Below are 28,000 nucleotides of genomic sequence, written 5' to 3' on the forward strand. Positions count from 1 at the left end.
CTTAAATAATAAGTTTTGTGAAATATTTTATGAGCACTGTTAGAGGAATTCTACATGTTATTGCATATATTACATGTGTAATATATGGAAACATGGCACCTATCATATTGAACAATCCCTTTAAAACAATGAAATTTGTCAGTATGATGAATTTTTAAAATGACACTTGAAAATTTAAAATTTACATAATACCTATACTCAAGAAAACTACAGTAGTAATTATTTATTCCCAAGTAGGAAAACTAAAATTCATTCCATGATCATTATTAATTATCTAAGCAACAGAAAATCTGTTGCCAGTCTGAATATCTTAACTCAGAATTTAGGACACACAAATATGATTATAATCTCTCTTTTTTGACAGCCTAAATTTACATATTTAGATAAATATAAATAGTACATTTTTTAATTTCCTGGCTAGAAAAAGGACTGCACTTCAAAAGTCACATATAATGCTAAGATAAACATATTTTTCCAGTTTTGACATCCTGTTGACCTTGAGTTGAACTTTGTGAAATTTCTTTTTGAGAAAAAAATGCTAAATACAAAATTTCCAAACACATATAGTACATATCTATGTATGTCCCACACACTTTCATATTAAGTTTTCAGGAACATACATGAAAAAAAAAACTGTGAGAAATGTGAGGGTCAACTTGAAGGATCAGATGACTAAAACTTTCTTTCTCATAATTTGATAGCTGCTCTAAGTTTGGCTGAACGCCCTCTGGGATTATCCTGTACATCCTGATCATTTGGAGTAAGTACCTTCTTGTGTATCAATTCCCACATTAAAGGGCCCCTTCCCTTAGAGAACTCTTCCTTGTCTTCATGATGTGAATCCAGTTGTGATTTTTGTATCACCTTCTGCCTAGCACTTAGGTTAAACCTTTCAGTCATGCTTATCCCAAGCAAGAAACGTTTGACAATGCGATCCTCCAGGGAGTGGAAGGAGAGGACTACAAGACGACCACCAGGTTTCAGAAACTTCTGAGCTGTCTTCAGTCCTGTGTAGAGCTCATTGAGTTCATTGTTCACAAATATACGTAAAGCTTGGAAAGTCTTGGTAGCAATATGGGTAGATCTCTGTAGCAAGTCTTTTCGTGCATAAATAGCAGAGGGAGGAAATGCACCTACAAACAAATTTTGTAAAAACAGGAAAAGACCACAGGTAACATTACTATTTTCCATTGTAAATCCAGTTTGTTGTGTGTGTGTCTGTGTATGTGTATATTTAAAGACCAAACTTTATTTATAAAATTGTAGTATTTCAATCATACTTCTTCCTTTTATTTCTAAGCATGTTCCCAACGTTGTGTTAGAAACATCTTCTAGAGCTCATAAGGGTAACTGGAGTCAAACAAGGTACAGGGAAAGAGAAAAGAGTAGATAAATATTTGAAGAATTATGAAAAACTTCCCAACTTTGGTGAAAATCATTAACTCATAGCTATCAAAGGTTTCCTGAGCCCCAAAGAAAAAAAGGCAAAGACAATGAGAAAACTCTTGAGGCAGCAAAATACAGACATAACAAATCAAGCTACAGTAGAAATGAATTATCATTCAAATATAAATGAAAAAAAATTGTCTTCCAAGATGTTAAGAGTGAAAGAATTAACAGCAAATAGATTTGCATTTAAGGAATGATAAGGGAAACTGAAATAAATAACACTAAGTGAAAAATTGGATAGACAGAAAAGAATGAATAGATAAAAGAATAGCTAGGTAGGTAGGTAGATTGATAGGTATAGATATATTTATACACATTTATTATTTTCTTAATTTAAGACAGGACTTTTTAAACAAACTTAAATGGTATTCTTAGGTTTATAAAATATATATAGATATGCATTATATATGATACAATAGCACAAAGGATGAGAATGTGTAAACAGACTATTTTACAAAAAGTTAAAGTTTCCTAGAGCAATTACTAAAAATAAACCTAATAAAGAAGTAAAATAACCAACAAAAATATTGTTCAACACCAAAAAAGACAAAAAGAGACTAAGATAGGGCCTCCCTGGTGGCGCAGAGGGTTGAGTGCAGCACTGTGAAGCTGTCCGCAGCCTCTGGAGCATGGGTTTGATTCCTGGCCAGCCAGGGAGATACCCACATGGCACAGCAGACCTCTCCTGTCTTGCCCGTTGCTCCCCTTATCAGTGTTTTCAGTCATCTAACTATTCTGCTGCCCACTCTGTCTCTGGTGAATTCTCTCACCCTCCCTTGCCGCTGGCCTGTACCCCAGTTCTTGTATAAATAAATCAATTAAAAAAAAGAGAGAGAGAGAGACTAAGACAAATAGTAAAGTGGCACACAATAAATCCAAGTGTATCAATAATTACAATAAATACATTAAATGCTCCAATAAAAAGACAGATTATCTGACCAAAAACCAGCAAGACTTAACCATACATTATCAACAGAAATAAACTTTAAATATAACAAACAGAAATAAAAGTAAGGTAAGGTTGTGATAACATATACTCTATAAACAGTAAATAAATATAAAAATGGGGAGACTATATTAATTAATAACTTTAATTAGTACAGGACTAGCTGAACTTTAATTATTTTTATTTATTTGTTTGTTTGTTTGTTTTATTTATACATGCACTGGGTACAGTCAGAAGCGCGGGAGGGCGCGGGAGGGTGAGAGAATTCACCAGAGCCAGAACGGGGAGCAGAGCAGGCAGAAGGACCGAAGTACACTGCCGAGGGGAGCAGCGGGCGGCAGAAGAGGTCTGCGCGCCATGCGGGACCCTCCTCCGGTGGCCGGGGAGCAGCCGGGGATCTAACCGGCGCTGCAGAGGCCGCGGGCAGCTTCGCAACCCAGCGCTCAACCGCTGCGCCACCGGGGAGGCCCACAAGCTGAACTTTAAAAAAGAAAATTACTAGACCTAAAGAGCAACATTTCCTACTGAGAAAAAAAGTCACCACAGCAGGGAGATAATAATTATAAATATTTGGACACCAAATAACATAGTTCCCCAAATTTTGACATATCAGAAAAAATCCTACATTTACATAAGCAATTAGTTTTAGGCCAAACTGTCAGTGACAATGAAGAAAGAACAGTATTTTCAATGTACATAATATCTATAGAAAAGAAGATGAACTCTACTGCACAGTGTCCATAAAAGTTAATTCAAAAAAAATCAGACTTAAGGGAAATACTAAAACCATTAAATGTATATGTATAAATAAATCTCTCTTATTCAGACTATACAGAAAAATCTCACAACTTATAAGGTAAAGAATCTATTTGAAAAATGGACAAAAAATTGATCAGATATTTTGTAAAGATGTTCTACATCATTATGTGTCATGGAAATGCAAATGAAAACCAAAATGAAATACTGCTACATATCTGCTAGAACTGGTAAATCCTAGAAAAACATAAACTACTGTACTTGATTCAAGAAGAAATGGACAATCTGAATAGACCTATTGTATGACAACTTAAGGGTTAAATTGGTAATCAAAATGAAAGAAAAGTCCAGATCCAGATGGCTTTACTACTGAATTCTGCCAAACATTCAAAGAATTAATAACAGTAGTTCACAAACCTTCAAAAAACTTAAGAGTGAAACACTTCACAAAATATTGTATAAGGCCAGTTTTACCCTGAAACTAAAATCAAAATCTTTACAAGAAAATTACAGACCAATATTTCTTACGAATATTAATATAAAAATCTTGAACAAAATAATAGAAAACCAATTCAGCAGCATATTAAAAGGATTAAAAACATGTTAAAAGCATATTATAACCATGACCAATTGGGATTCATTCCTAGAATGCATAGATAGCTCAATAAGTAAAAGCTGTTGATATAATTTATCACATTAACAGGAGGAAGAAAAACACCATGCATGATTATCTCAAGTGATCAGAAAAAGCACTTGACAATATTCAATATCCTCTCATGATAAAATCACCCAACAAACTAGGAAGAGAAGAAAAAAAATACCTCAAAATAATAAAGGCCACATATAAAAACACACCATTAACATCATAATCAATGAAAAGACTGAGAGGTCTGCTTCAAATATCAGTAACTAGAACAATGAAGATTACTTTTAGCATTTTTATTCAACATGGTACTGTAATTTTTAGTTAGAGCAATTAAGGAGTAAACTTATCTTGTTCACAGAGAACGTAATCTTATACGTAGAAATACTAAAGATTATGCATACATAAGCATACAAGATTTTTAAAACAAATTTGGGAAAGCAACAGGCCACAAAACCAACACAAAAAAATCAGGTGTTTCCTGGGATTACATCAAACTGAAAAGCTTCTGCACAGCAAAAGAGACATTAACCAAAACAGAGAGACACCCCACTGATTGGGAAAAAAATCTTTGCACCGCTATCAACTGATAAGAGACTGACCCTAAAGATATACAAAGAACTCACATAGCTCAACCAAAACAAAATACACAATCCAGTCAAGAAATGGGCAGAAGAACTTAAAAGACATTTAAAAAAATGTTCAGCATCCCTTATAATCAGGGAAATGCAAATTAAAACCACATTGAAATACCACCTTACACCAGTAAGAGTGGCACATATCAAAAAACAAGCAACAACAAATGTTGGTGAGGGTGCGGTGAAAAAGGAACTCTCCTAAATTGCTGGTGGGAGTGCAAACTGTTCCAACCACTATGGAAAGCTGTCTGGAGGTTCCTCAATCTATTAAATTTGGAGTTGCCATACGACCCAGCAATTCTAATAGGGACCTACCCAAAGGACACAAAAACATTGATTCAAAAGAACACCTGTACCCCTATGTTTATTGCAGCACTATTTACATTAGGTAGAACCTGGAAACAACCCAAATGCCCAAAAATAGATAACTGGATCAAGAAGATGTGGCATATATACACAAAGGAATATTATTTAGCAATCAAAAAAAGATAAACTCATGCCATTTGCAGCAGCATAGATGGAAGTAGAAGGAATTATGCTCAGTGAATTAAGCCAGAAGGAAAAAAGAAAATATCGGATGGTTTCACTTACAGCAGGATATAGGGAAACCAAATAAGACATCAGTGTAAAAAAATAATAACAGTACAAAACACAACAAAGCAAAAATGGACAATTATAAATGACAGACACACTGCAGGGGAGGAGGAGGGAGAGGGATGGGAGGGAGGGAAGGAGGTGCACAGGGGACTGAGGTGATGGTGCACAGTGCATTGGTGAAGGAAACTCTATGAGGACTACACCTGAGGGGTGGGGGAAGCAAATATTGTTTCAAATTAACAATGATTTAAAAATATAAATAAAAATGAAAAAATCAGGTGTTTCTCTAACAATGAACAATTTAAAACTGGAATTAAGAAAACATTTCCATGCACAATAGCATCAAAATTAATTAAATATTAAGGAATAACATTAACAAAAGTACAAAACATGCTATGAAAGCTCCCAAAAGTTTTTGAAAGTCACTATTTAAAATGGCAATACTCCCTAAACTGATCTAACATACATCGCAATCCTTATCACATCCAGCTGACATTATTGATATAAATGGACAAGTTAATTTTAAAATTCACATGGAATTATAAGAGATCCAGAGCAGTCAAACTGATGCTGTAAACAACAATAGCAATAACAAAACCCCAACAGAATGAAGTAGGAGGACTGACATTTAAGGACTTAAAAACTTACTGCAAAGAAACAGTAACTGAGCCAGTGTGGTACTGCCCTAACAATAAACTTAAAGCTCAGTGAAATGCAATTGAGAGGCCAGACATAAATGCATGTATGTACAATTAACTGATTTTTTAAAAGAATACCAAGATCATTAAATGGGGAAAGGGTAGTTATTTAAACAAATGATGATGGGACACAAGATACCCACATATAAAAACTGGAGTTGGATCTGTAAATCATATGCAAAACTCAAAATGAAACAAAGACCTAAATTTAAAAGTTAAAACTACAAAACTGTTAAAAGAAAACACAGGCATAAATTCTCAAGACTTAATTTATGGAAAGATTCTTGAGTATGAGACCAAACAAACAACAAAATTAGATTATGTTGGACTTCATCAAAATTAAAAACCTTTGTCATTCAAAGGACCCAGAAAGAAAGAGAAAAGATAGGCCTCCCTGGTGGCACAAGGGGTTAAGCACCACACCTCACTATAAAGCAATCCAAAGCCTCTGCAGCAGGAGTTCAATCCCCAGCCAGCCAGGGAGCAACCACATGGTGAGCAGACCTCTCCTGTCTCACCCACTGCTCCCCTCTGCAGTGTATTTCAGTCAATCTACCTGTTCTGTTCTCCACTCTGTCTCTGGTGAATCCTCTCATTCCCCGCATCTCTGGCCTGTACCCCAGCTCTTGTATTCATAAATAAATATATCTTAAAAAAAAAAAGAAAGAAAGAAAGAGGGCCTCCCCTGCAGTGCAGCGATTGAGCGCTGGGCTGCAAAGCTGCCCGCTGCCTCTGTAGTGCCAGTTGGATCCCCTGCCGCTGGCGAGGGTACCACATGGCACACAGACCTCTCCTGCTGCCCACTGCTCCCCTCAGCAGTGTACTTCCTCAGTCCGCCTGCTCTGCTCTCCCCTCTGGTTCTGGTGGATTCTCTCACCCTCCCATGCTTCTGACTGTACCCAGTGCTTGTATAAATAAATAAATCTAAAAATAGAGAGAGAGAGAGAGAGAAAAGACAACCTCAAGAGGGGGAAAATTGCAAATTACATATCTGATAAGATACTTGTATATAGAATATGTGAAAGAAGCAAGTTAGAAAGTGAAACACATGATACTATTTGTATAATATTTTAAAACACACACACCAAACATGCCCCATATAGCTTTTGAAAAGAGGGATGAACAGGAAATGTTTATTTTAAAATAAATCAATACTCTTCTTTAGGCTTATCCAATGGGCCAAACATGATATAAAAGTATAATGCTCAGTGAATTTATACAGGAATTTTTGTTTACTTTAGGAGACTGTTCCTAGAGAATTTTATGCCACAGAGAAGTAATCTTTGCAGTCCAGATTTCTGATGAACAAAGAGCGTGACTGCAACCCGGGCATTTGAGTCCCTTTACCATGCTTCTTATAGCAAAGTAGATTATACAATGCTGGCACCTTAGTTCACATACTAGTAATTTATAGGTCCCATAGCAAAGTACATTGGAACATACCTGATTAATCTTCTTATGGAAATGGATGAAAGATGGGGAGAAAAAATATGTTACACAAACTAGGGAGCGGAGAACTTGACTGTCTAAAGTTAATGAAGTCAGTATTATGGACTCACTCTTTCCTTTACAAAAACTACTTTGCTGAAAGGCTAGAAAATGTTAGTCACTAGGAAATTTATTTTCTAACAAGTTCCTTCAAAAACAAAAAGTCAAAATCAAAGCTGAAGAGGAAGGTCCCTTTTTTACTGTTTGCTATTAAATTTCTTCTTTTTCCAGACAAAGAGTTTCAGGGACTCAGGGTGTATTTCAAAATATTCAAACAATATGAAAAAATATACAGTTCTTCATATTTTAGAAATCAGATTTAGAAGATGCTTTAGGAAAGCCATCCCGAAGACCCCTTGATATAAAACTTGTATAATTAGTGCTATTTTTTTCAAAAGTAAAGTATCAAATAAAAATAAAAACTATAAAATCAACATTCAATGTACACATTAATGTAAAACATGAGGTAAACAAGAGTACATGAATCAATAAATCACACTTTTTTTTAAATCTTCAGGTATTTTTGTTTGTGCTTAAAATTTTTTCTTAACATCTCTAAAATTAATAGAAATTAACAGTGTTCAATATGACAATTATTTAGCTTTTTTGACATTTTATCATAGAACCTCTATTTGAAAAACACCTCTGAGAATGTGATTTTTAAACATAGCACTAAATTAGCCATGCCTGGCTATACAGTAACTAAATTCATGACATAATAGAAAGGCAAAGAATTTAAAAATATTTGCTTAATATTGTCACTGAATATGTTTTAAAAAACTAATAAAAATAGGAATTGTTAGAATAATATCTGAGTCACCATACTAATTGTAATTTAAACAATATTAATTCATGTGACATGATATTTCTTATTATATAACATTAAGTTCATATAATTCATATTCATATTAATTACATCTATACTATATAAATCCACAGCTGAAAAATTGATACTAGTCACTGTGATCAGAAAACCTTTTCTTTATAAAATCTAACTAGGCTTTGTCACTGTTACAAAGTCATGGAAAAATAAGACATGTGTTTTCATGTACATTTAAGGAATGGATGGTGCTGAGGAGAGTAGGGTAACTCCATTCTTTGAAGCTTTTCTTCTGGGGCTTTCTCACTTTCATTTGGAGAATTCAAAACAGAATAATGTCCAATGAATTTCCTGAAAAGGATTCCTAGCTGTGGTCCTGTCAACCTCAAGTCACATCTGAAGGGATCAGGAAATAACACTGTAACAGACAATGTGTTTTGTGTATTTTTTGGTGATGCTCTAGGGATTAAAGGCACACGTTTTCCTTAGACAGATTTGATTTCTAGGTTACCTTTCCTTTATACAGTCATTTTTATAACTGTAATTAATAAGAGGAAAGGCTGACAATGCAGATTGCATAAAATGAAGTTTAAAAAAAGAATATAAAACAGCATATGGTATTAGGAATTAAAATAGTAGAAACAAAACATTAACTGGAAGTGGTACAGACAAGAGAAGAAACTCCTACTGTTAGGATTAAACATGGTTCTTTGTCTGAATTAGAGGGTTTGAGACAATCAATAAATGTCCTAAATCTTTGGGGTGGCAAAAACGGGTTTCCTTCTGAAAGCCACCACTGAAAGAAAGCAAGGGCCAGAGTTCTTTTGGTACAGAGACTAGGCAGGAACATCTGCCTACAAGTGAGCAGAAAAAAAGATTTAAAACCTAAACCAGATTCAATGTCTACCCAAGTGCTGGACTCTGAATTAGGCTAAAGGAAAAGAAATACTCCTTAGGCCTAGTTCCTGTCCTTGAGGAGCTCATTGTTTTGTAATCCTTTGTCACCTCTTTCTCATCTCCATATCCTGTTATCAGAAATAGAAACTTGTCTCTGTTTTTCTATTTCCTGAGTTTAATCACAGAATCTCATATGGCTAATGCTTAATTTCATTAAGGCATAGAGTTGGTAAGACAAAATATGGACTGAATCACAATTTTGGTGATTTAGTGAATGAAAAATTTCCTTTTGTGTCTTGTAGCTCTTCAATGGACTTTAGTTAACACCAAGAGGAAGTGTGCTCACCCTGAGTGATGCACTTACACAACCTAGTCTAATGACTCGTTTACTTGTCTGCTTCACTCACTTTCCTGTTTGCTCTCTTATTCCTCCTGCTTAACACAGAAGCTCGTGATTCTAATTCTAACTGCACATTAGAGTTACCTGTGAAGCTCTTGAAAAATAAGAAAGCCTGGCCCCCGCACAGACCTATTGAATCAGTATCAGGAGTTTATAATACAGGAATCACTAAAGTTTCACAGTAGCCAAGATAAAAACCTATTATAGTAAACACTCAGAATATGTCTGCTAAAAGATAATGAATAATGAATTTAAAATAATGGATAAATGAAAACAAATCCACGACCATTACTACAAATAGTTTCATTCACATCATTGGATGGATATATTAAGAACATAATAGTCACATCAGCTAGTGATTAAATGAAAAGTTGAAGAAAACCTTATGAATAGAATTTTAAAATAATGTCATGAAATAGATCTTATCCTATATGTTACTATTTAGGCAATAATGTGAATGTAGGTGTCAAATTATGATTTTAATAAGGCAATTGAATTCTCAAATTCACTAGCAGTTTCACTGTCTTAATATAATTATTTGCATATATTTAATGATATCTGATACTACTGGGAATGTCCTTAATGAGTCATCATTGACACAAGCTTGAAGCACCTGAAAATAATTTTATACTCAGGAATTGCAAGCTTCTAAGTCTTTATTACGTGAAATGAGCAAATATGCAAGGGAAATCTTACTATTTCACATATGTTTTACAGAATAAAATGAGACATGAGAATGTAAGATATGGAAATTTGTATTAAAAAAATTCATCAATATGTTCAGTTAAATCAGTTTAATTTTCCCCCAAAGATTAAAGTACAATACAGTTGAGATTTTATGTAAACTTTATCTTACTTAACTCCTATTATTAAATTCTAAACCACAAGACTTCTTTCTTGTTCAAAACAGAACTGTTTTCCTCCTAATACTTTAAAGTGGCAAAAATTACAACAGTAAAACTGACTACAAAAGGAAACTGAAGGCTAATACATTCAGCACCAGGATGTTTTCAAATTAAGTATGCATAAAAAATGTACATGGAAAAGTAAATATACACTAAATCCACTGTGGGATAACAAGTTCTAATTCAAGTTCAACATAATTTTGAGACAATACTTGGCACTTATCTCTCACAGTAATGCTGGGAAAATTCATGGCATACAAGACTGACCCTAGTTGTTCAAAAAAATCACTAGACCTCTGCCTCATTGGGGCACTCTGTTTTCACACACCAGATCAGGTTTGATGGTGGTGCTTTATAAGTTTCTAACAGTTTTATATCTTTATTCTTTTCTTTCTCTTACACCAGCAAATTCTGGTGACTCTAACTCTAGAATATATCCAGAATCCATACCTTCTCACCAATTCCACTGCTATCTCTCAAGTCTAAGCCATCATCATCTTCTCTACATATCCATTGTAACAATCCTTTTCAAACAAAAATTAGATCATGTCACTCACTGTTCAATACCTCCAGTGTTTTCCAGTACACAAAACAGAAACTGAATCTCTTAACTTGACCAAATGTCTATGAAACATGCAACTTCTGCTTCCCACCGCCCCCATTTCCGTTACCTCATCTCCTGACCTTGAACTCTTGAATGAACAAGATGGTATGATGGTATGATCCTGTCTAGGTTCTTTAGCCTTTACATAGAATATCTATCTTCATATATCTAGCTGGCCTACTCACTACTACTTCAGGGTGTCTATCAAAAGTGACTAAATTGGAAAGGTAGGCTAACTCAAGGGAAAACAACATTTTTCAATAGAGTCTATTTACATTGCTTTATTATTTTTTAGAATATCAGGAACAAATATATCTTGGTTTACCATCTGTATTCCTACATTAGGATACATACTCAATGTATCTACTTACATTGTTTTATTATTATTTTTTATAATATCTTATTAGGAACACAAATATGTATTGGTTTACCATCTGTATTCCTACATGAGGATATCTACTCAATGAAAGTAGAGATTTGTTTATCTCTGTAAATTTTTGCACAAAGAACAAGCTGGTGTGTTAAATATGATTGGTTGTATTTTAAAGTTATAGTCACGTTAAAGAAAAAAAAAACAAAAGGAAAAGAAAAATCAGTTGTATGTGAAGTAAAATCTTAATGTCACTCCTCCTAGATTCTACCCAAGAGTTATATAGCATTTACTAAAGAAATAAAAAAAAAAAAAGTGTGAATGACATTCGTAAAGTAACTACTTCATGGCAAGTATGTAGTAGGTGCTCCTAAACATTTTATATATTTGATGTTCACAATAATCCTGTGAAGTGTTATTATCTTCTAGTGAGGAAATAAACTCAGAAGTTGTGTTACTGTCCCACATCAAATAACTATTGAAAAAAGTCAAAGATATGATCACCAAAACCTGTTTTTCCTTTCTAAAGTTCAGCACCACTTCTATTACACCATGTTGCCTTAATATAATATTGTTATTTCCTATGCTTTCCCATTAGGATGACTAAAGTGTATAATATGTATAAACAAAGTACTTACAAATAGTCTGAATATGACTTAGGTGATGACAACTATTAAACTTTAATGAAGAACATGTAAAATATTAATGGAAATACTATGTTCCCTGGGTGAATTGCTTTGATTCTATGGTGATGTAAGTTTTATCCAATCAGTTTAGACATTTACTGCAATTACAATCACAATATTTATTATTTGTTGAATGTTTCTAAATTTAATTTGGAATAATACGTGAATGAGAATACCAAAAAATTTTGAATAAAAAGGTAACAGTTGGGGGAGGTGGACTGGCCCCACCTGGTAACAAAACATAGTAGGGGGGGAAAGCAATAGTCAGTAATTAAAATAATATGGCATTGGCAGAGAAATAGAGAAATACATCAATGGAACACAATCCAAAAATAAATCTATTTGTATATAGAAAATGTAATATATGATTTAAGTGATATTTCTAATGAGTAGGGAAAGAATGGACCATTTAATAAAAAGGACAATTGGCTATGTAGTTTTTAAAAAATGAAATAAGATCCCCATTTCATACCATACTAAATTTCCTGTGGATTAAATATTTAAAAGTGAGAAATAAAACAAGAAATATACATAAAAATGTTAATTACACCTATAATTTTGAAGTGTGGAAAGTCTTCCTAAACTTGACAAAACCTAAAGGACATGAAAAAGTCTATATATGTGTTAAATTTCTATATCACAGAAAAAATTAGTAAAGTGAAAAACAGTCACAATCCAGGAAAAAATTTGCCACTATACATCAAAAACAAAGAATTAATATCCTTATTTTATAAATAGGTTTTCCAAGTCAATATGGTCAAAAAAAAAAAAAAAAGCAACATTACATTAAGAACATGGACAAAGGGTTTATTCAAGCAATCCATAGCTGAAATCAAATGGCCATTAGATTTGAAAACATGCCCAAATCAACTAATTGACAAAGAAATTCAAAGTAAAACAACTGCAAGTTATCATTTATGTAATATTAGACTAGTGGACATAAAAAGAATACATTTCTAGTTAAGATGTGGGGAGATGGATTCTCATATACTATTGATAAAGGTAAATTGGCATAATCATATAGGGAGTAAATTTATAAGTATTGATCTAAATTTAAACAGGTATATATAATCAAATCTTACAGATATACTATCACAGATTCACTTACAGTTGTCAAGAGGAACCATGAGGACCAACTCTGAGCCAGTAGATGGTGTCCTAAACAAACACTACCCACTCCACCCCCAACTCCACTCCAACAAGTTCTCCAATAACTGGGATTATTATTCTCAGTATATCATGAATCAGACTTACTGAAAAGTGGTCTGCTAGGAAAGAGCAAGGTGGATTCATAAATGGAAATGGAATGAAGGACAAAGGAGAGACATGTGGAAGAGAGACTCCTGGAATAGACACGGCTGAGACACGTGAGAGGCTGCTCCTGGTCCCGACAGAAACAATGGCAGTTGATAACTTGACCTCAGTGTAGACTATATGGTACATTTTGAATTTTGAATCTCTCCTTCTGCCCCAGTTCTCTGGGATCTGCCTAACCTGTTTCTTGTAGTTCCCAGCCAGAAGATACTGTAGACTTGTGGGAAGCTTTTGGGCTTCACCTGCCACATTTTAGGCTAAGACTGGTTGCGCATTTCCTCATTAGGGGATGGGAATTTTTTCAGTTTCATTAGGAAATTTATTTGAAACTCTTTCTTCTCTCTCTTTCGTTCTATGCATACCAATTCTATTAAAAATCTTTCATATCTAAGAACCTATTTCCTTTGCCAATGTATTCATGGATGATTGGGACCCCTTTTAAAGTATGCACTGCCTAACAGTTTGGGGTCTGAGTACGCCTTGGCTGCACACTCTCAGAGTTATGAATATTTTCTCCAGATTGTGACTGTCTTTGTACTTTGCAGAGGTTTTTATGACTTGCAGAAATTTAAAATGTACAATTCACATGTTTACTGAAGCATTTTTTTCGGGGTGTGTGTGATAAAAAAATAGAAAACACTAAGTATTGCTGTGGCAACAGGAGCCCCATCAGTGTGGAGACTGCCTTTCTTAATTATCATTGTATTCACAGTTAGTTGGTTCTGTGCATATCATTATAAACATTTGCTAAATAAACAATGAATTCTATGCATCTATAAATTTGAAAATGTCTTTAAAACACAAGTAAACAAAGTAAGTCAAAGATCACTGTACGGATCATCCCTTTATAAGTAATATATGCATATACTTATAGATTTATATACAAACTATCATATGTCTATGAAGAAAAAAATCCAAGGATACTAGAAATTGTTTAGATTAAAACTAGCATCAGCAATATTTGGCAAAATTTAGTAATTACATCCTGAATAATATACCATTCATTCATTTAGCCAATATCTATTAGATACAATGTGGTAAACAACAGGGGTTAAAACAATTATGAGGATAGTCCCTGTCCTAAAGAAATTCAAACCCAATGAGGAGATTAACATCAAAATGGTAGAAATAGTGCTATAAAGGATTAGACATATTAATATGGGAGCAAAGAAAACAAAAAAGAACCTTGACCTCATAAAGCCATAGTATTTTCCTAACTACTATTCTACAGAATATTGATCTTGCGAATCATAGCACTTATAACTCCCAAGCAAACATTGATGTGTCAATCACCAAATAGGTCTGAGAGTATACTGTACTCCTCTTTTAAGGATCCACATGCCCATAAGCATGGAAAGCTCTGAAGATTACTGTTTGTCTTTGTTTACCCTGACATTTCTAAATTTTTGAAATAAGAACATAAAAATTTTTAGTAACAACTATTGATTCCATAGAATTTTTTTTCTAACACAATAGGCAAAATACCAAAACCAAATTTTATATTAATCACTTGGCACATATTTTAATTATGTCTTTAAACCCCTATATTCTGAGTAGGTGTCCTTAATTCCAATTAAAGGTGAAAAAACTGAGGGGTTAAATATCTCTTTGCAAGTTCATAGGGATTATAAATAGTCATATAGAAATTCAAGCCTTTTAAATATGTAGGCCATGCCAATGCGCCTCCTTTTATGATACAGAGTAGACCTAACTTCCCTAGTAGGAAGGCATAACATTTCTGGTTAGTTCATCTGAGAAACTTTGGCAAGTGCTGATCACTATTAGTTCATTACATTTTTTAAAAATTTATTATATAGTTTTAAATGTTTTCATCAATCTACTTCATCTCCTTTTTCCTGATTAGAATTTAAGATGTTACGATGAAATCACAAGGCTTAGAGTGATTTCCATGAAACTCTGACTCCATGTCTGGTGTTTTATAAAACAAACTCATTTTCTGAGGGAAAATTAGTGTGGAATCTTTACTATAAGCCTGAATAGCCTTTTACTGAGAGATGTTGTAATGGAACCCAAATCACTTTGCATCAAGTTGCAAGAGTTTGGCTTTCTCTCCACACATCCCCTTGGGAGATGTGCATTGTCAAGCCTAAAGACTGAGCATCTGGTGAAGGCAGCAACTATCCTGGGTCTCTTACCCTGGGAACGGTAATGAATACCTGTGGCTTTTGTCCTTTTAGTCTATTCAAAATAACGTATTGTTAGCTCAGGTTATTAAGAGTATTCATCTGTCTGTCTTTTTTCATCAGTTTTCTTGATAGTAATTTTTAAAAAGAAACAGTTGCCACTGCTGCCATTATCAAAAGACTTTTGGGCAGGTACTGATTACATGTTTTTGATTAAGACTCGAGACTCATCCAATGCAGTACATAATGGGCTCTTGCTGAAATACTAGGCAGGGAGAGCTTTACAGTTTTTAATGTTCTAAAAGATAAGTGTCAAATACTTAACTAAGCAAAATGAGGGGGCAAGTGTGTGTACAATTAAGAGTCAGGGGCTCAGACGGCTAAAATCTTGGGAAATTAAAACCAACTCCTTTTATTCTTTCTTTAAAGCTTTTGGAGAAATGTTGAAAGAGAAGTTTGAAAGATTTTTCATATACCTTACTATGTATTTTTTATAAATACACAATTTTAGCTATGTCAGAGCAGTGCTTACTTTTATTCTCAGTCTAGAATGTTTTTTCCCTCTTTGAACAGTTTATATCTACTCATGCTTAATACTCACTAAGGTGCCATGTTCTCCAGAAAGATTTTGTAAGACCTTTTTATACATATTTTAGCACACTACTTACCACTCTGTACTATTTGTCTATTAACCTCTAGTAGGCTGTAAAAGGCCCAGAACTTTTTCTTATTTTCTTTATATCCCCAGCGCCATGGCTAGGGTCTGGTGTACAACAGGTGACAAAGGGGAAAACCCACTGAATAAGAGATACTCTTCCAAGAAGTAATTCTGAATGTGAAAATTCATGAACTCCCTGAAATCATTTTAAGATTTTGTGTATATGTGCAGTTTTATGTGGAGACTAATCAAGGGATTCTAACAAATTCTCAGGTGTTCCAGAGACCCCAAAGGAGGTAAATTCATGAGGAAAACACACTAAGGTCGCTTAGTTTTCAGCATATAATTTACCACCCTTAATGATATCACCAAAAAGCCTTTGCATTCATTTGGTTCTGTTTTATTATATTTTTTGTTATCTCTAGGAATATTTTACTACTTAGCACAATCAGAAGCTTTGATTGAGAACTCCCTTCATGCATGACAGCAGAAGTTGGAAACTATAATAGTGAATACTCAGTTTTCCACTGACTCACAAGGGATTTCATATTTCAAAAGTAAGAGAAAACCTTGCTTAGTAACAGTCTGCACTACATATAATAATAGAACACAACTTGTATGGGAAAGCATTAAGATAGATTTCATTCATAAAAAAACAGCATGCTTCTGGCTAGATAAATGACTTGAAGTCCCAGAGAGAAATTATCATTTTTAGTTTTGGGATACCCTTATGCTACTTACACTTTTTTAAAATTTAATACATTCACATGTTCAAATGTATTTAGACTTTTAGACTTGTGAATGAAATTAGCAACGTGCTATGGCTGTCAATGGGATGCATTGCAATTCCTCCTGAGTGGTAGGTTTTAAAAATTAATTCAGCTCTTGCACCTGTTTGCCAGCATTCGTCTGTTGAATTTCTATCACATTTAATAAGTCTCTGTGACGCAACTCGTGTCCTTTTGCCTGGGTTCCTTTAATATAGTGTTAAATTCTCACCCATCTGAAATTCAAGTAATATTACAAATTTCAAACTGTTAATTAAAATCTGTGAACTTGAATGGTTCTGGATAAAATCGGCTTTACACAGTGAGGTTCTTCTTAAACTTCTTCAGAATCTCATATAATCCTCAACTCCTACCAGGTTAAGTCTGAGAACAACATGATCTCACTATGGATGGTAGAAGCTTACAAATCCTCATACAATAGGGAAAAAAAATCAAGTTATAGGCTTGAGAAAAAGGTAACAAGGAAAATTACCTGCTGAGATGAAATAAGAAACATGGCTCATAATTAAAGGAATGGATTGATTTTTTCACACATTTTATTCAATAAAAACTAATTCTATATTATCCATATCTTAAAATGCTTAGCCAGATGGGACAGTTGAAACTGAATCATGATTCCTATAGTATTTAGATGGTGAACATTAAATTTAATCATTGACTCGTTAAGGAGGTACTGAGGCCTATTTGCCAGATGCTGTAAATGCAAAGCAGAAGACTAAGCAGGAGATTCTAGCTTATTTAAGACACACAATAAAATAGATTATCTGAATCCTTTAAAAATAGTCTATAGAGTATGCAGTAAACTGTCTGAGTTGGGCCAGAATTGGGAAATGGTAACAGCAAAAGGTATTAAACAATGTTCCTCTATTTTCTTGTGAGGTCACTGCACACTCATAATGAATCCTCAAGCTCCAAGGTAAAGTTCCCTGCGGCCTTGTAGCATATTTAACCTATACCAGAACATTTCTCAACAGCATATAATTATCTTTTAAAAATATTTATCTACTCACTGAAAATATAAACTTCCAGAAGGCTTGTTTTTTTTTTTTAATAACAGAGAAAAACTATACTTGTTGAAAAACCAAAAGAAATCTGACTGAATTAAAGAATGATCACTTTTCTCCAAGGACCAACAGCATATAGATTTTTAATTAAAATATAAATTATAAATACCTCCTTTTTTCCTATCACATACAAATCCAATACAATTTTAAATTGCACCCTCCATCTTTTATTTTCTGCCTGTTCTTTTCTACTAAATTTCTCAAGAAGTAGTGCTTTGGATCATGTCCAATGAAACTTCTGGTTCCTAGAAAGATGTGTATCCATTCTGAAAAATAATGTTCCAAGTGCTAAAGACATATGTATGTCATTAATCTCTAGGGGAATTGTCCTAGAAAGGAAGTACATGTCCCACAAAGTTCCTGAAATATATATAAATATATATAAAGATGGCTATTACAAGTCTGTTAGAAGTAATCAAAATATCTACAAATGAGGATACGATTAAGTAAATTATTGTATATCTAACTGACAAATAGTATATTGGCATAAAAATTAAGTAACATGATAAAATATTAAGTAAAAAAATTCAGAATCATATACATTCAATCACTGAAACTCAAAAAATGTGAGAGTAAATAAAGACAAATAGATAAAGAATATATTATGGTGGTAGTGGTATTAGAGATATTTAAGTTTTCTTCTGAATTTCTTAAATTGTATATGATTTATAAATGAAAATTATTTTATAATAAACTATCATACTTTATTATCATGAATTATAATTATTTTTACATGTAATTGTGAAGTAGATTTTATCAACAATTTTGCCAATTCTTTGTTTTGATTTCCTTTTGCTAAATGCCTATTATATGCCTACTACTAACCTAGGTAGGGTAGTTCTAAAAAGTAATCTCTAATCGTCACAAAGGTCTTCAAAGTTAAACTATTATCCCAATCTTAAGAGGATTAAAATGGTTATATAACTTGTCCAAGTTCACACAGCTACTAAACAACAAGACTGGAATTTGATTCTGGGTTTTTGTATCATTCCAAAATGAGTTTATAGTTTTGTAACTCAGTGATACAATAGGAAGGAGAGGCAATAAAAGGGTTTTGTGACATTAAAAAAAGAAAAATAGGTAAGCAAAATAGCATATTGGCTTGATAATTTGAGTCTGTTATCAAAGTCTATTTTCTATTTAAGAGTACAGAGATGAAGTCAACAGCTTATAAATCCTACCTGCTAGAACAATATCATTCTCAGCTTCAACTTCTGAGATAAGGTAACTACCTAAAGTATGGGGACTCTAGACTAATGCTTTCCAATGGACTTTGCTTAAATGTTAACATTATTTTTAAGAAAAAGAATGCAATAGCTTCCATATCATTGCTACATGTGCTGTCTCTAAAAGAGTTCATAGAATAATAATAAACAAGAGAACTCCCCATTCAACAATAATTTACATTATTATTAAATATAGCCAACATTCACTTTTCAAAATCTAAGTCAAGAGTTTATGTGTGGGGCTAACTTGTCAACCTCTATAAGTTGGCAGCCATACCTTTACTGAAGTTCTGTAATGTGACATACAAAAAGGGGTAGGAAGATAAAGGCATAGCAGGGAATAATTTCAAATTTTTAAAGTAGGGATGCTTTCCCTAATTTTAGCCATTTCTCACACTGACTCAGTTTTCAGGTTCTCAGTGCCTTGACTACAATTATCTCTACTTGTTGATATCTTAACCATTCCTTCAAAGAGCAAGACAACTGCATGGATAGGAAGTCTTTCCCGGTGAATTCATTATGAAAATTTTATTTTAGCATTCTTTTGCTTAGATGCCCAACATACCTTTAAGATATTAAATAGATATTACACACACATGCACACATGATATATATCCTATATGAAATTTAACATATATATATGCATATGTATATAAACAAAAATTTACTGAGATGTGAGGAAAGTAGGAAAAAAGGAAGAAGTCATTCAAAAGGAAAGAATTATAACAAAATGTTATACTCAAAAGAAAAATGCTTGTCCTGATGTAGTCGTATTTTAATATTTTAGAATCCAATTTGAATATCAAAATTATTCTTTCATTCATTACCTCCTTCCTGTCCCTAGAAATACAATCTTTGATTTTTGTTAACCTATCAACACAGGGGTTCTCTTTCTTTGGTATTCTTTTGGGATAATGTGAACATTTTACATTTTGAAAATGAAAACAGATGCTTGTCAAAGAACATTCTCAATATGTAAATAAAATAACTTGATATTTGAAACTATCACTTTTGGGACAGGGGCTGCTCATTGTTGGTCCTCTCAGTACTTTTGGGGTGAAGTTAATACATTTTATATCTAGCAGCTAAATAAGATATATATCATGTGACTCTGAAAAACAAGATGTTAGTACCAGCAGTATATAAAACTGATTGTGATTATCAAATAGTTCTTGTAAATATCTAAAATCAAAATTTCTAAAACTACTGAATAACTGGTTACAGGAATAAATAATCTTTTTTTCATTTTTAATCAATAAAGAGACAAACAAAATGGCCAGGATATTTATGTGTTATTAAAAATTTAATACCAATGTGAAAACTGCTAATGTGTAGAATATAAAGGCAACATATCACTTTAATTTTCACTTGCAGAAATACAAAGATATAAAAAAATAAGAAATGGAGTAATGAGGTAAAGAGACAGATTTCCTTTTTCTTGTTCTATGGAATCAATTTGACATTAAACCTGAATCAGGAAGATCTACAGGACTTTGTTATGCTAAATTACTTTTGTAAGAATCTGATCCAGTGCAAGATCACATATTAGATAGAGGATCCCAAGAAAATGATGGAATTCCAGGGAATTGGAACTGTATTGGGTCATGGGATTCAACTCTTTAATTTCCTGTCTTATGTTTTTTCTTAATTTTCTAAAATTGTATCTGCTTTTTCATTTATTTGTTCCCTCATCTTTTTATTTCTGTAATTTATGTGCTTCTATTGGGTGCCGGTGGCTTTTCTGTAAATCACCATTTCTTCTGCCCCTAAAAGGCACGATACAAAGGTCTCTGTATCCAAAAGCTCCCCTCAATTAACTCAAAACCTCTCACTACTTTAAAATCAATTCTTCCTTCTCTGGGTCCCCATTCCTTTTTTTAAGACTATCATACAGAATTTATCACAATTGCTTATACAACGACCTCCCACACAAGTATATGAAATCCTGGAAGACTGAGCTGTCAGCATTTTCCAGCAAAAGTCATGCTGTACTTGAATCCTATTAAAGGGATCTAGAGTAGTGTCAAAAATAAGAGCACAGGCATGAGATTACAAGCTTCCAATCTCAACTCCACTTGAAAAGAATGAAGTTACTTAGGCTCTTTGTGTTTCAGTTTCCTCATCAGTAAAATGAATTTATAAAAATAGTACCTGCCTCATGGGTTATGTGAGAATTGAGTTCTCCTGTCTCGCCTGCTGCTCCCCTCAGCAGTGTATTTCAGTAGATCTGCCTATTCTTCTCCCCACTCTGTCTCTGGTTAATACTCTCACCCTCCCGCACATCTGGCCTGTACTCCAGTTCTTATATGCATAAATAAACAAATCTTCAAAAAAAATAATTTAGGGCAATATATGCTCAATAAGAAATATTATTTATTGTTATTATTATTAAATTAAGCATGGCTCAAAGTCACTTGGGATTGGGGCAATCTCCCTGCTCCCCACTTGGTCCTTAAAACTGAGACTAGCCAGATTATTTCAGGTGGAAAGATTTTTAGGCTTTTCCCTTTTTTTCCCCACATTTCATTCGATTCCAAGTTGGACTTGTACAGGTTGTCTCTTGGAAAGTTACTTATTAAAATAAGAGATGTTTGCTTATGAAATGTCATGTGATAATTTAATTGGCATGAAGTTACCATACTGATACACACAGAGTGTAACAGACTGAACTCAAGAGATTTGAGATGACAGAAAAATGAGTGTTAAAAATGAGTGGTAATTGAACTCTGACATCTTCATTTATATCTTAATTGTGGCAATGTTAGTGCTATCTGGGGAAGATGAAGAAAGCAACATATAGGTTAATTAAAAAGATAAATGGATGGCAAACTAGTCTGATTAATAAATTCACTGGGAAAAAGTTAAGTTCCACAAAATTTTAATAGCAATGACCACTCTTAATTTTTAATTTTATTATTTCAAAGGTTTCTCTTTGGATTAACAAAATTTAGCTAAAAAGAAGATAATTTCAGACACAAGTTGAAACATGAACCATTAATGCTACTGTGGAAACACACACCTCACATGTACCAATGCAGAAAAAGGTAATTATTATTCCTCCTAAAAGTTATATAACTGCAAGGGAAGAACAGTTTTGAATGAAGTAATCAGTCTAGCTAGGCTCAAATTATAAGGCTGTGGACAGGTATTCATGGGGAGAAGACAACATTCAGGGTTTTGACCAGGACCCTTTGTTTGCAATCTGGGTCATCCCAGTTTTGGACAGAGAAGAACAAAATGCTTAAAAGCGTACTTGTACTTTAAAATTCACAGAGAACTTTCCTATGCACCAAGAATTAGTAGTTCCTATTTTCATGTAAGAAGATGGGGATCTGAGAAGTTAAGTGACTTACTCAACTTCATAGAGCAAATAATGGTAAAACAATGTCCTAAGGTATTTCACTTATTCCTCAAGATCCTTTAATTTATAGTGAGAACTTTGATGTTTAGGGGTTCACTCTCTTGATTGTGAAGGACAGGCTATAACTGATTCTCAGTAACATCTAACAACTTGTACTTTTCCCCTTGAATTTTCATTTTACTTTGGCTGGGAATAGTCACATATCTTAATTGATTTATTTGTTCAATAAGTATTCATTAAGCTCTACCTATTTACCCAGTCCATGAGTCAGAATAAAGGTTACATAAAAATTTCAGGTAGGGTATAAGTGTACATATTTAATCAATGAGATTGAATCATATTTTAGAAGCTTCTCGTTGTCTTTTTCCTATTGAAATAATGATATTCTGAGCCTTGCCATTCTTTGATTATCAGTGAATTATCAGTTTTGAAAAATCTGAATCTAAATCCCAATGATGTGAAAAATGATTGACATTAGTTACTTGATTTTCGTATGAGCTTACAGACTGAAAGTGAATTATCAATATCAATTTAAATAAAATATAATTACTAGGGTTATATTTGATAAAGTAACAATGGTAGTACAAAAAATTATTCAACTCCATTTCAAGAAAAGAAAGATGAAGTCTAGAACTGTTCATGTGTACACTGAAAGTAAGTTGTGGAACCAAACTTAAACTAAGATATTTTCATTAAACTAGATTTAAATTAATAATTGAGGGGCCTCCCCTGGTGGCGCAGCAGTTGAGCGCTGGGCTGCGAAGCTGCCCGCAGCGTCTGCAGCACCGGTTCAATCTCTGGCTGCCAGCGAGGGTCCACATGGCACACAGACCTCTCCTGCCCGCCCTCTGCACCCCTCAGCAGTGTATTTCATCAAGTCTGCTTGTTCTGTTCCCTGCTCTTGCTCTGGTGAATTCCCTCACCCTCCTGTGCTTCTGACTGTACCCAGTGCTTATATAAATAAATAAATAAATCTTTAAAAAAAATAATTGAAAGTACTTTATTTTCCTTGATGTATCTAGAACTGGAAAGAATAATGGAATATGCTCTTTCTAATACATATAAAATATGAACATCCTTTATTATGAGGAAAATAACCAAACTTTTTAATTCAAACAGTTGTCTAGAACCATCCCACTTTAAGACTACCTTAATTCTGCAAATTCTAAATCTCAACAATTTTTTTTTTCAAAATTAAGTGTTTGAATTTTTCTTGAAGAGCTTGAAAGTTTTTATATGTCTCATTGTCCATTATTATTCTTTTTTGACTATTAAGGAATGTTTTTAACTGTTTCATACTTTAAGATATTCTGACAGTAAGAGAGTATTATTTTTCTTTGCAGTATCCCTAAGAAACTAAAGAGGGATATCATTTTAATCTAAAGATGAATAAACTATCAGGAAAGAAATTTTTCTAATTTATCTAAATACTTTAATGTCAAGTTCAGACACTGATATGGAAGTTTCACTGTTTCACAAGCCTAAACATCATTTTTTAAATTAACGTTGACGGTATTTCATTGAATACAAATTAGGAAAGTAGAATCTTCCTCATCAATGTGAATTTTTGTTTATTTTATACATTAACCCTGAAAAAGTATTTATAAAGCACCTTCAAAAGGTCAAAGCTATGATAAGCCCCGGGGCACAGTGATGAGTAAAAGAGTGCCCGCACCTGGCGTTATCACCTCGGACATTGCTGGCCACTAAAAAATGTGATTTATGTTATTACACTTTTATTAAATTTTTCCATAGCCATATTAAGAAAGCAAAAAGAAACATGCAGAGTTAATTTTAATACTGTATTTCACCCAATATATTTGAAATATGGCCATTACAACAAATATTCCAGGTACATTAAATTCTTCTTTAAAACTCATTTTAAAAATCTATTCTACATTTTACATCTATGGTACCTTTAAATTTGGAGTAACCACATTTCAAGAATTCCAGACACATGTGGCTAGTGGTAACTAAATGGAGAATATAGATCTAGGGGAAAAAATGAATAGCAAGCAAGCACAAAATGGGAACTCACTTTTTTTCTCTGTTTTTCTCTTTTCCAAAGAATTAAATCAATAGTAAAGTCTTATTATAGGTCAACCTGAACCATAAAAATGGAATCATTATAGAGAACTCAATCTTTTAACAATATTTACTAAAATTGACTTTTACCTACACATCATGTTCACTGCATCATTTGTCATAGTTCTAATATATTTGAACATCACAGTTGTTCTGAAAATAGTTAAACAGTTCCTAGTATATAGTTTCATATAATTTGTATCTAATATCACAGTTTTATTTCTCCAAGTTTGCTGCTTAGGTTCCTGAGACAGAAAAGTTAACTCAGTTTCTGAAAGGCAGATTCCTAATTTTTCACAAGCTTCCAAATTCTAGATTAGTATACCAGCTTTGTAATTAATAAGGCTGTAACCTTGAGGAAATTGTTGACCTCCCTTTACCTAGCCTTAGTTCTTTTAGCTACCAGATGAGGCTTTTTTAGTGGATGATATCTAGGATGCCCTCTTAGCCCAGAGCCCTCATTTTTAGCACCAGAATAGTCTGGATTTTCTTATTTAAAAAAAAAAAAAAAGTGTGACTTTTCCACTGTTCTTCCCAACATGAGACAGCGAGAACAACACACATACCTAGTTAGAGAATAACAGAAAGGATAAAGTAGAGACATGTTAGTGTGGAGTAGGATGACAAAAAGGGATATGACAGAGGGTAAATTTAATGTCATTATGCTAAAGTAGAATTTTTGAGGATCAGATACCATGGAATATTTAATGTTTACATAAACAACAAAAATTTTGTTCTTACTTACTGATTACCATTTCAATGGTAAGAAGGACCTTGAGGTATGCAGTTTAAAAAATTAGTCACTTTATATTTTCTTATAATATCTGAATTAAAGCCTTATAAAATCATATCATAAAACCATTGCTATATAATCTCTAAATCTTGATCTTAAGATTTATAATTGTTTTACTCAAACTATGGATAATATTAAAATAGAGGCAGTCAATATTCTATTTTATTTATAAACTTCTTTACTTAAATAATAGAAACTATTGAAAAGAAATTTTAAGACATTTGGTAAATGAAAATGATTTAGGGTTTCAGTCTATAGAAGATGAGAATTTACATTGGAATTCTACTAAAAAACTGTGGGAACTGTATTTTTGCCTTGGAAAACTTTCATCATGGAACACAGCTGTGAAACAACTTTGGCTTCAAACAGAAAGGCTATAATAAAGCGCCTCCCATCTAGACTTAAGTTCAAGAGGGTTATGGTGACGAACAGCAGAAAAGATGAAATGTTTCAATAAGGCCCTCAGGCTGATTTAGTTAGCATTCACAAAGTGGAATAACCTATACATCACATACCCTTTGTTAGCTGGTTGTTTAGAATAGATGTATGAGTCACTGGATTTTATTTTAGCAATTGGGCAATGCAATTCTCCTTTTGCCCAAAATATTAAAATGCAGAAATGTGAAACTAAGAGAAATAATGTCAGGTCTTATAAAGGACGCTTATCAACCACTATGATGGATCAAGAAATTCTGCTCTTGTCATTCCAACCTCACCTTGGTAGGCACAAATGATAGATTACCATGTGTTAAATTATTTATATATATATTATATATATATAATTAAAGTACTCAGTAAACTACAGTATATATTTTAACATTGTGTGTGGGGGAGAGGTGTGGAGGGGGGAGGTTTGCAAAACCAAAAGAAAGCTGGTGTGATGGAAAGACAGGCAAGATTCTGTCTTGCATGAATTCAAGTACAAATGAATCCCTTTGGGAGTTGGGGGATTAACACACACACACACACACAAACACACACTTCCCCGCCCCTCTCTCAGACACTGTTCAGAATTAATGAGGGTACCTGCAACAATACTGGCAAGCTGCTGGGTTCTGCTGATGGGGTAGATGCTGCGTGCTTGAATGATTGCTGAAGCGATTTTCTTGGCGTGCTTCTCTTCCCCGTATGTTCTCAGGATGGATGCAAGTGCCTGTTGATCTAAAGCGTTCACAACATCAGCTGCAGTGGGCATGTCAGGGTACCTACACAAAAGAAGAACAAATTAGCTCATTGACATTGGTTTTCATCGATAAGAGGTGAACCTTCAGACTTCTGAGACAGAAAGTCAGGCATGCACACACAGTCTAAGAGAGTTTCCGAGGTTTTTAAAGTCTAAGACTGAAATCTTACATGAGAAAAATAGATTTTTCATTTCAAATGACCATCATTATGGTATGCGGGGAAGATATGTGACTTTCATCAAGTCAAAGGCAGCATGAAGTTAAACTATTGTATTAACCTTTAACTCAGAAGGTAGCTATTATTGCTCATACTTATTTCCCCAAACAAAAAATATTGAAAATGCTTAGATTTAGTTTTTCAAAATTTAAATTACTGTGCGAAATTTTTTTCAGTGCAGAAGATACAAGGCTTACAGATGGATAAAAGAAACCTTCACAGAAACAAAAACGCAACCTACACAAGGAGAAAATATTTGTATATCACACATCTGACAAGGGGCTAATTCCCAAAATATGCAAAGTACTATACAATCTATCAACAAAAAAAGTCAACCCAATCAGAAATGGGCAAAAGATCTAAAAAGACATTTTTCTAAAGAAGACATTTAGATGGCCTACAGACACATGAAAATTTGTTAGACATAATTTACTACAAGGAAAAATGCAAATCAAACCACAATGAATTATCACCTCACCCCTGTGAGAATGGCCCATATAAAAGAAATGGAAATAATAAATGTTGGTTAGGATGTGAGAAAAAGGACCCTTCCTTCACTGTCAGTTGAATGCAAGTTGATGCAGCCTCTCTAGAGTAAATGGTGTGGGGATTTCATAATAAAATAAAAATTGAAATCTCATATGATCCAATACCTCTACAAAGTATTTACCAAAAAAATACAAAAACTCTAACATGAAAGATGTATATGCCCATGTTCATAGCAAAACTGTCCATAATTGCCAAGTCATGGAACCAACCTAAGTGCTTAATGACAGATAACTAGATAAGGAAATGTGGACTGTATACTCAATGGATTACTACACTGCTATTAAAAAAAGATGAAATAACATCTTTTGGGACAAAATGGGTAAAACTTGAGGTGACTGTGTTAGGTGAAATAAATCAGAAAGTGAAAGATAGATATTGGCTTGTTTCACTCATCTATAGAATATAAATAACCAAAAACATATATTGGAAAATACAGCAAGAATCTATACAAAAAGAAAGCTGCAGGTCAGTTTCCTTCACAAAAACTCGAGCTGTAAAAGACAATAACATATATTATTTAAATATTTAACAATTATTGGCTATCCACCCATGACAGAAGGTCACCACGGAGTAATTGACTAGAATCAACAAAAAGTACTAAGCAAGATTAGATGGCAATTTTTGATGAAAGAATCAAAGAAATACCAACCTCTGGTCAAATAGAAAAAATATATTAATAATAGCGGATAATATCATGCATTTTGCCTGATCACTGCAGTA

At 33.4% G+C, this 28,000-nt stretch overlaps 1 protein-coding gene across 2 annotated transcripts in view; it reads right to left on the reverse strand.

The window, feature by feature from the left end:
- Positions 1 to 597: 597 nt before the first annotated feature.
- METTL15 (methyltransferase 15, mitochondrial 12S rRNA N4-cytidine) overlaps positions 598 to 28,000 on the reverse strand; it is a gene marked incomplete at both ends in the record, with an annotated part of 171,585 nt that continues 144,182 nt past the window's right edge. The window contains 2 exons of one of the 2 annotated variants that reach the window (XM_084255672.1): positions 598 to 1,133; positions 26,357 to 26,535. In XM_084255672.1, the coding sequence (XP_084111798.1) occupies positions 688 to 1,133; positions 26,357 to 26,535 (625 nt within the window). The remainder of the gene's footprint in view (positions 1,134 to 26,356; positions 26,536 to 28,000) is intronic. The other variant, XM_084255673.1, reaches the window with a different exon arrangement.

Source organism: Talpa europaea (genome assembly GCF_964194135.1).
Source record: "Talpa europaea genome assembly, chromosome: 1".
Classification (NCBI taxonomy): Eukaryota; Metazoa; Chordata; class Mammalia; order Eulipotyphla; family Talpidae; genus Talpa; species Talpa europaea.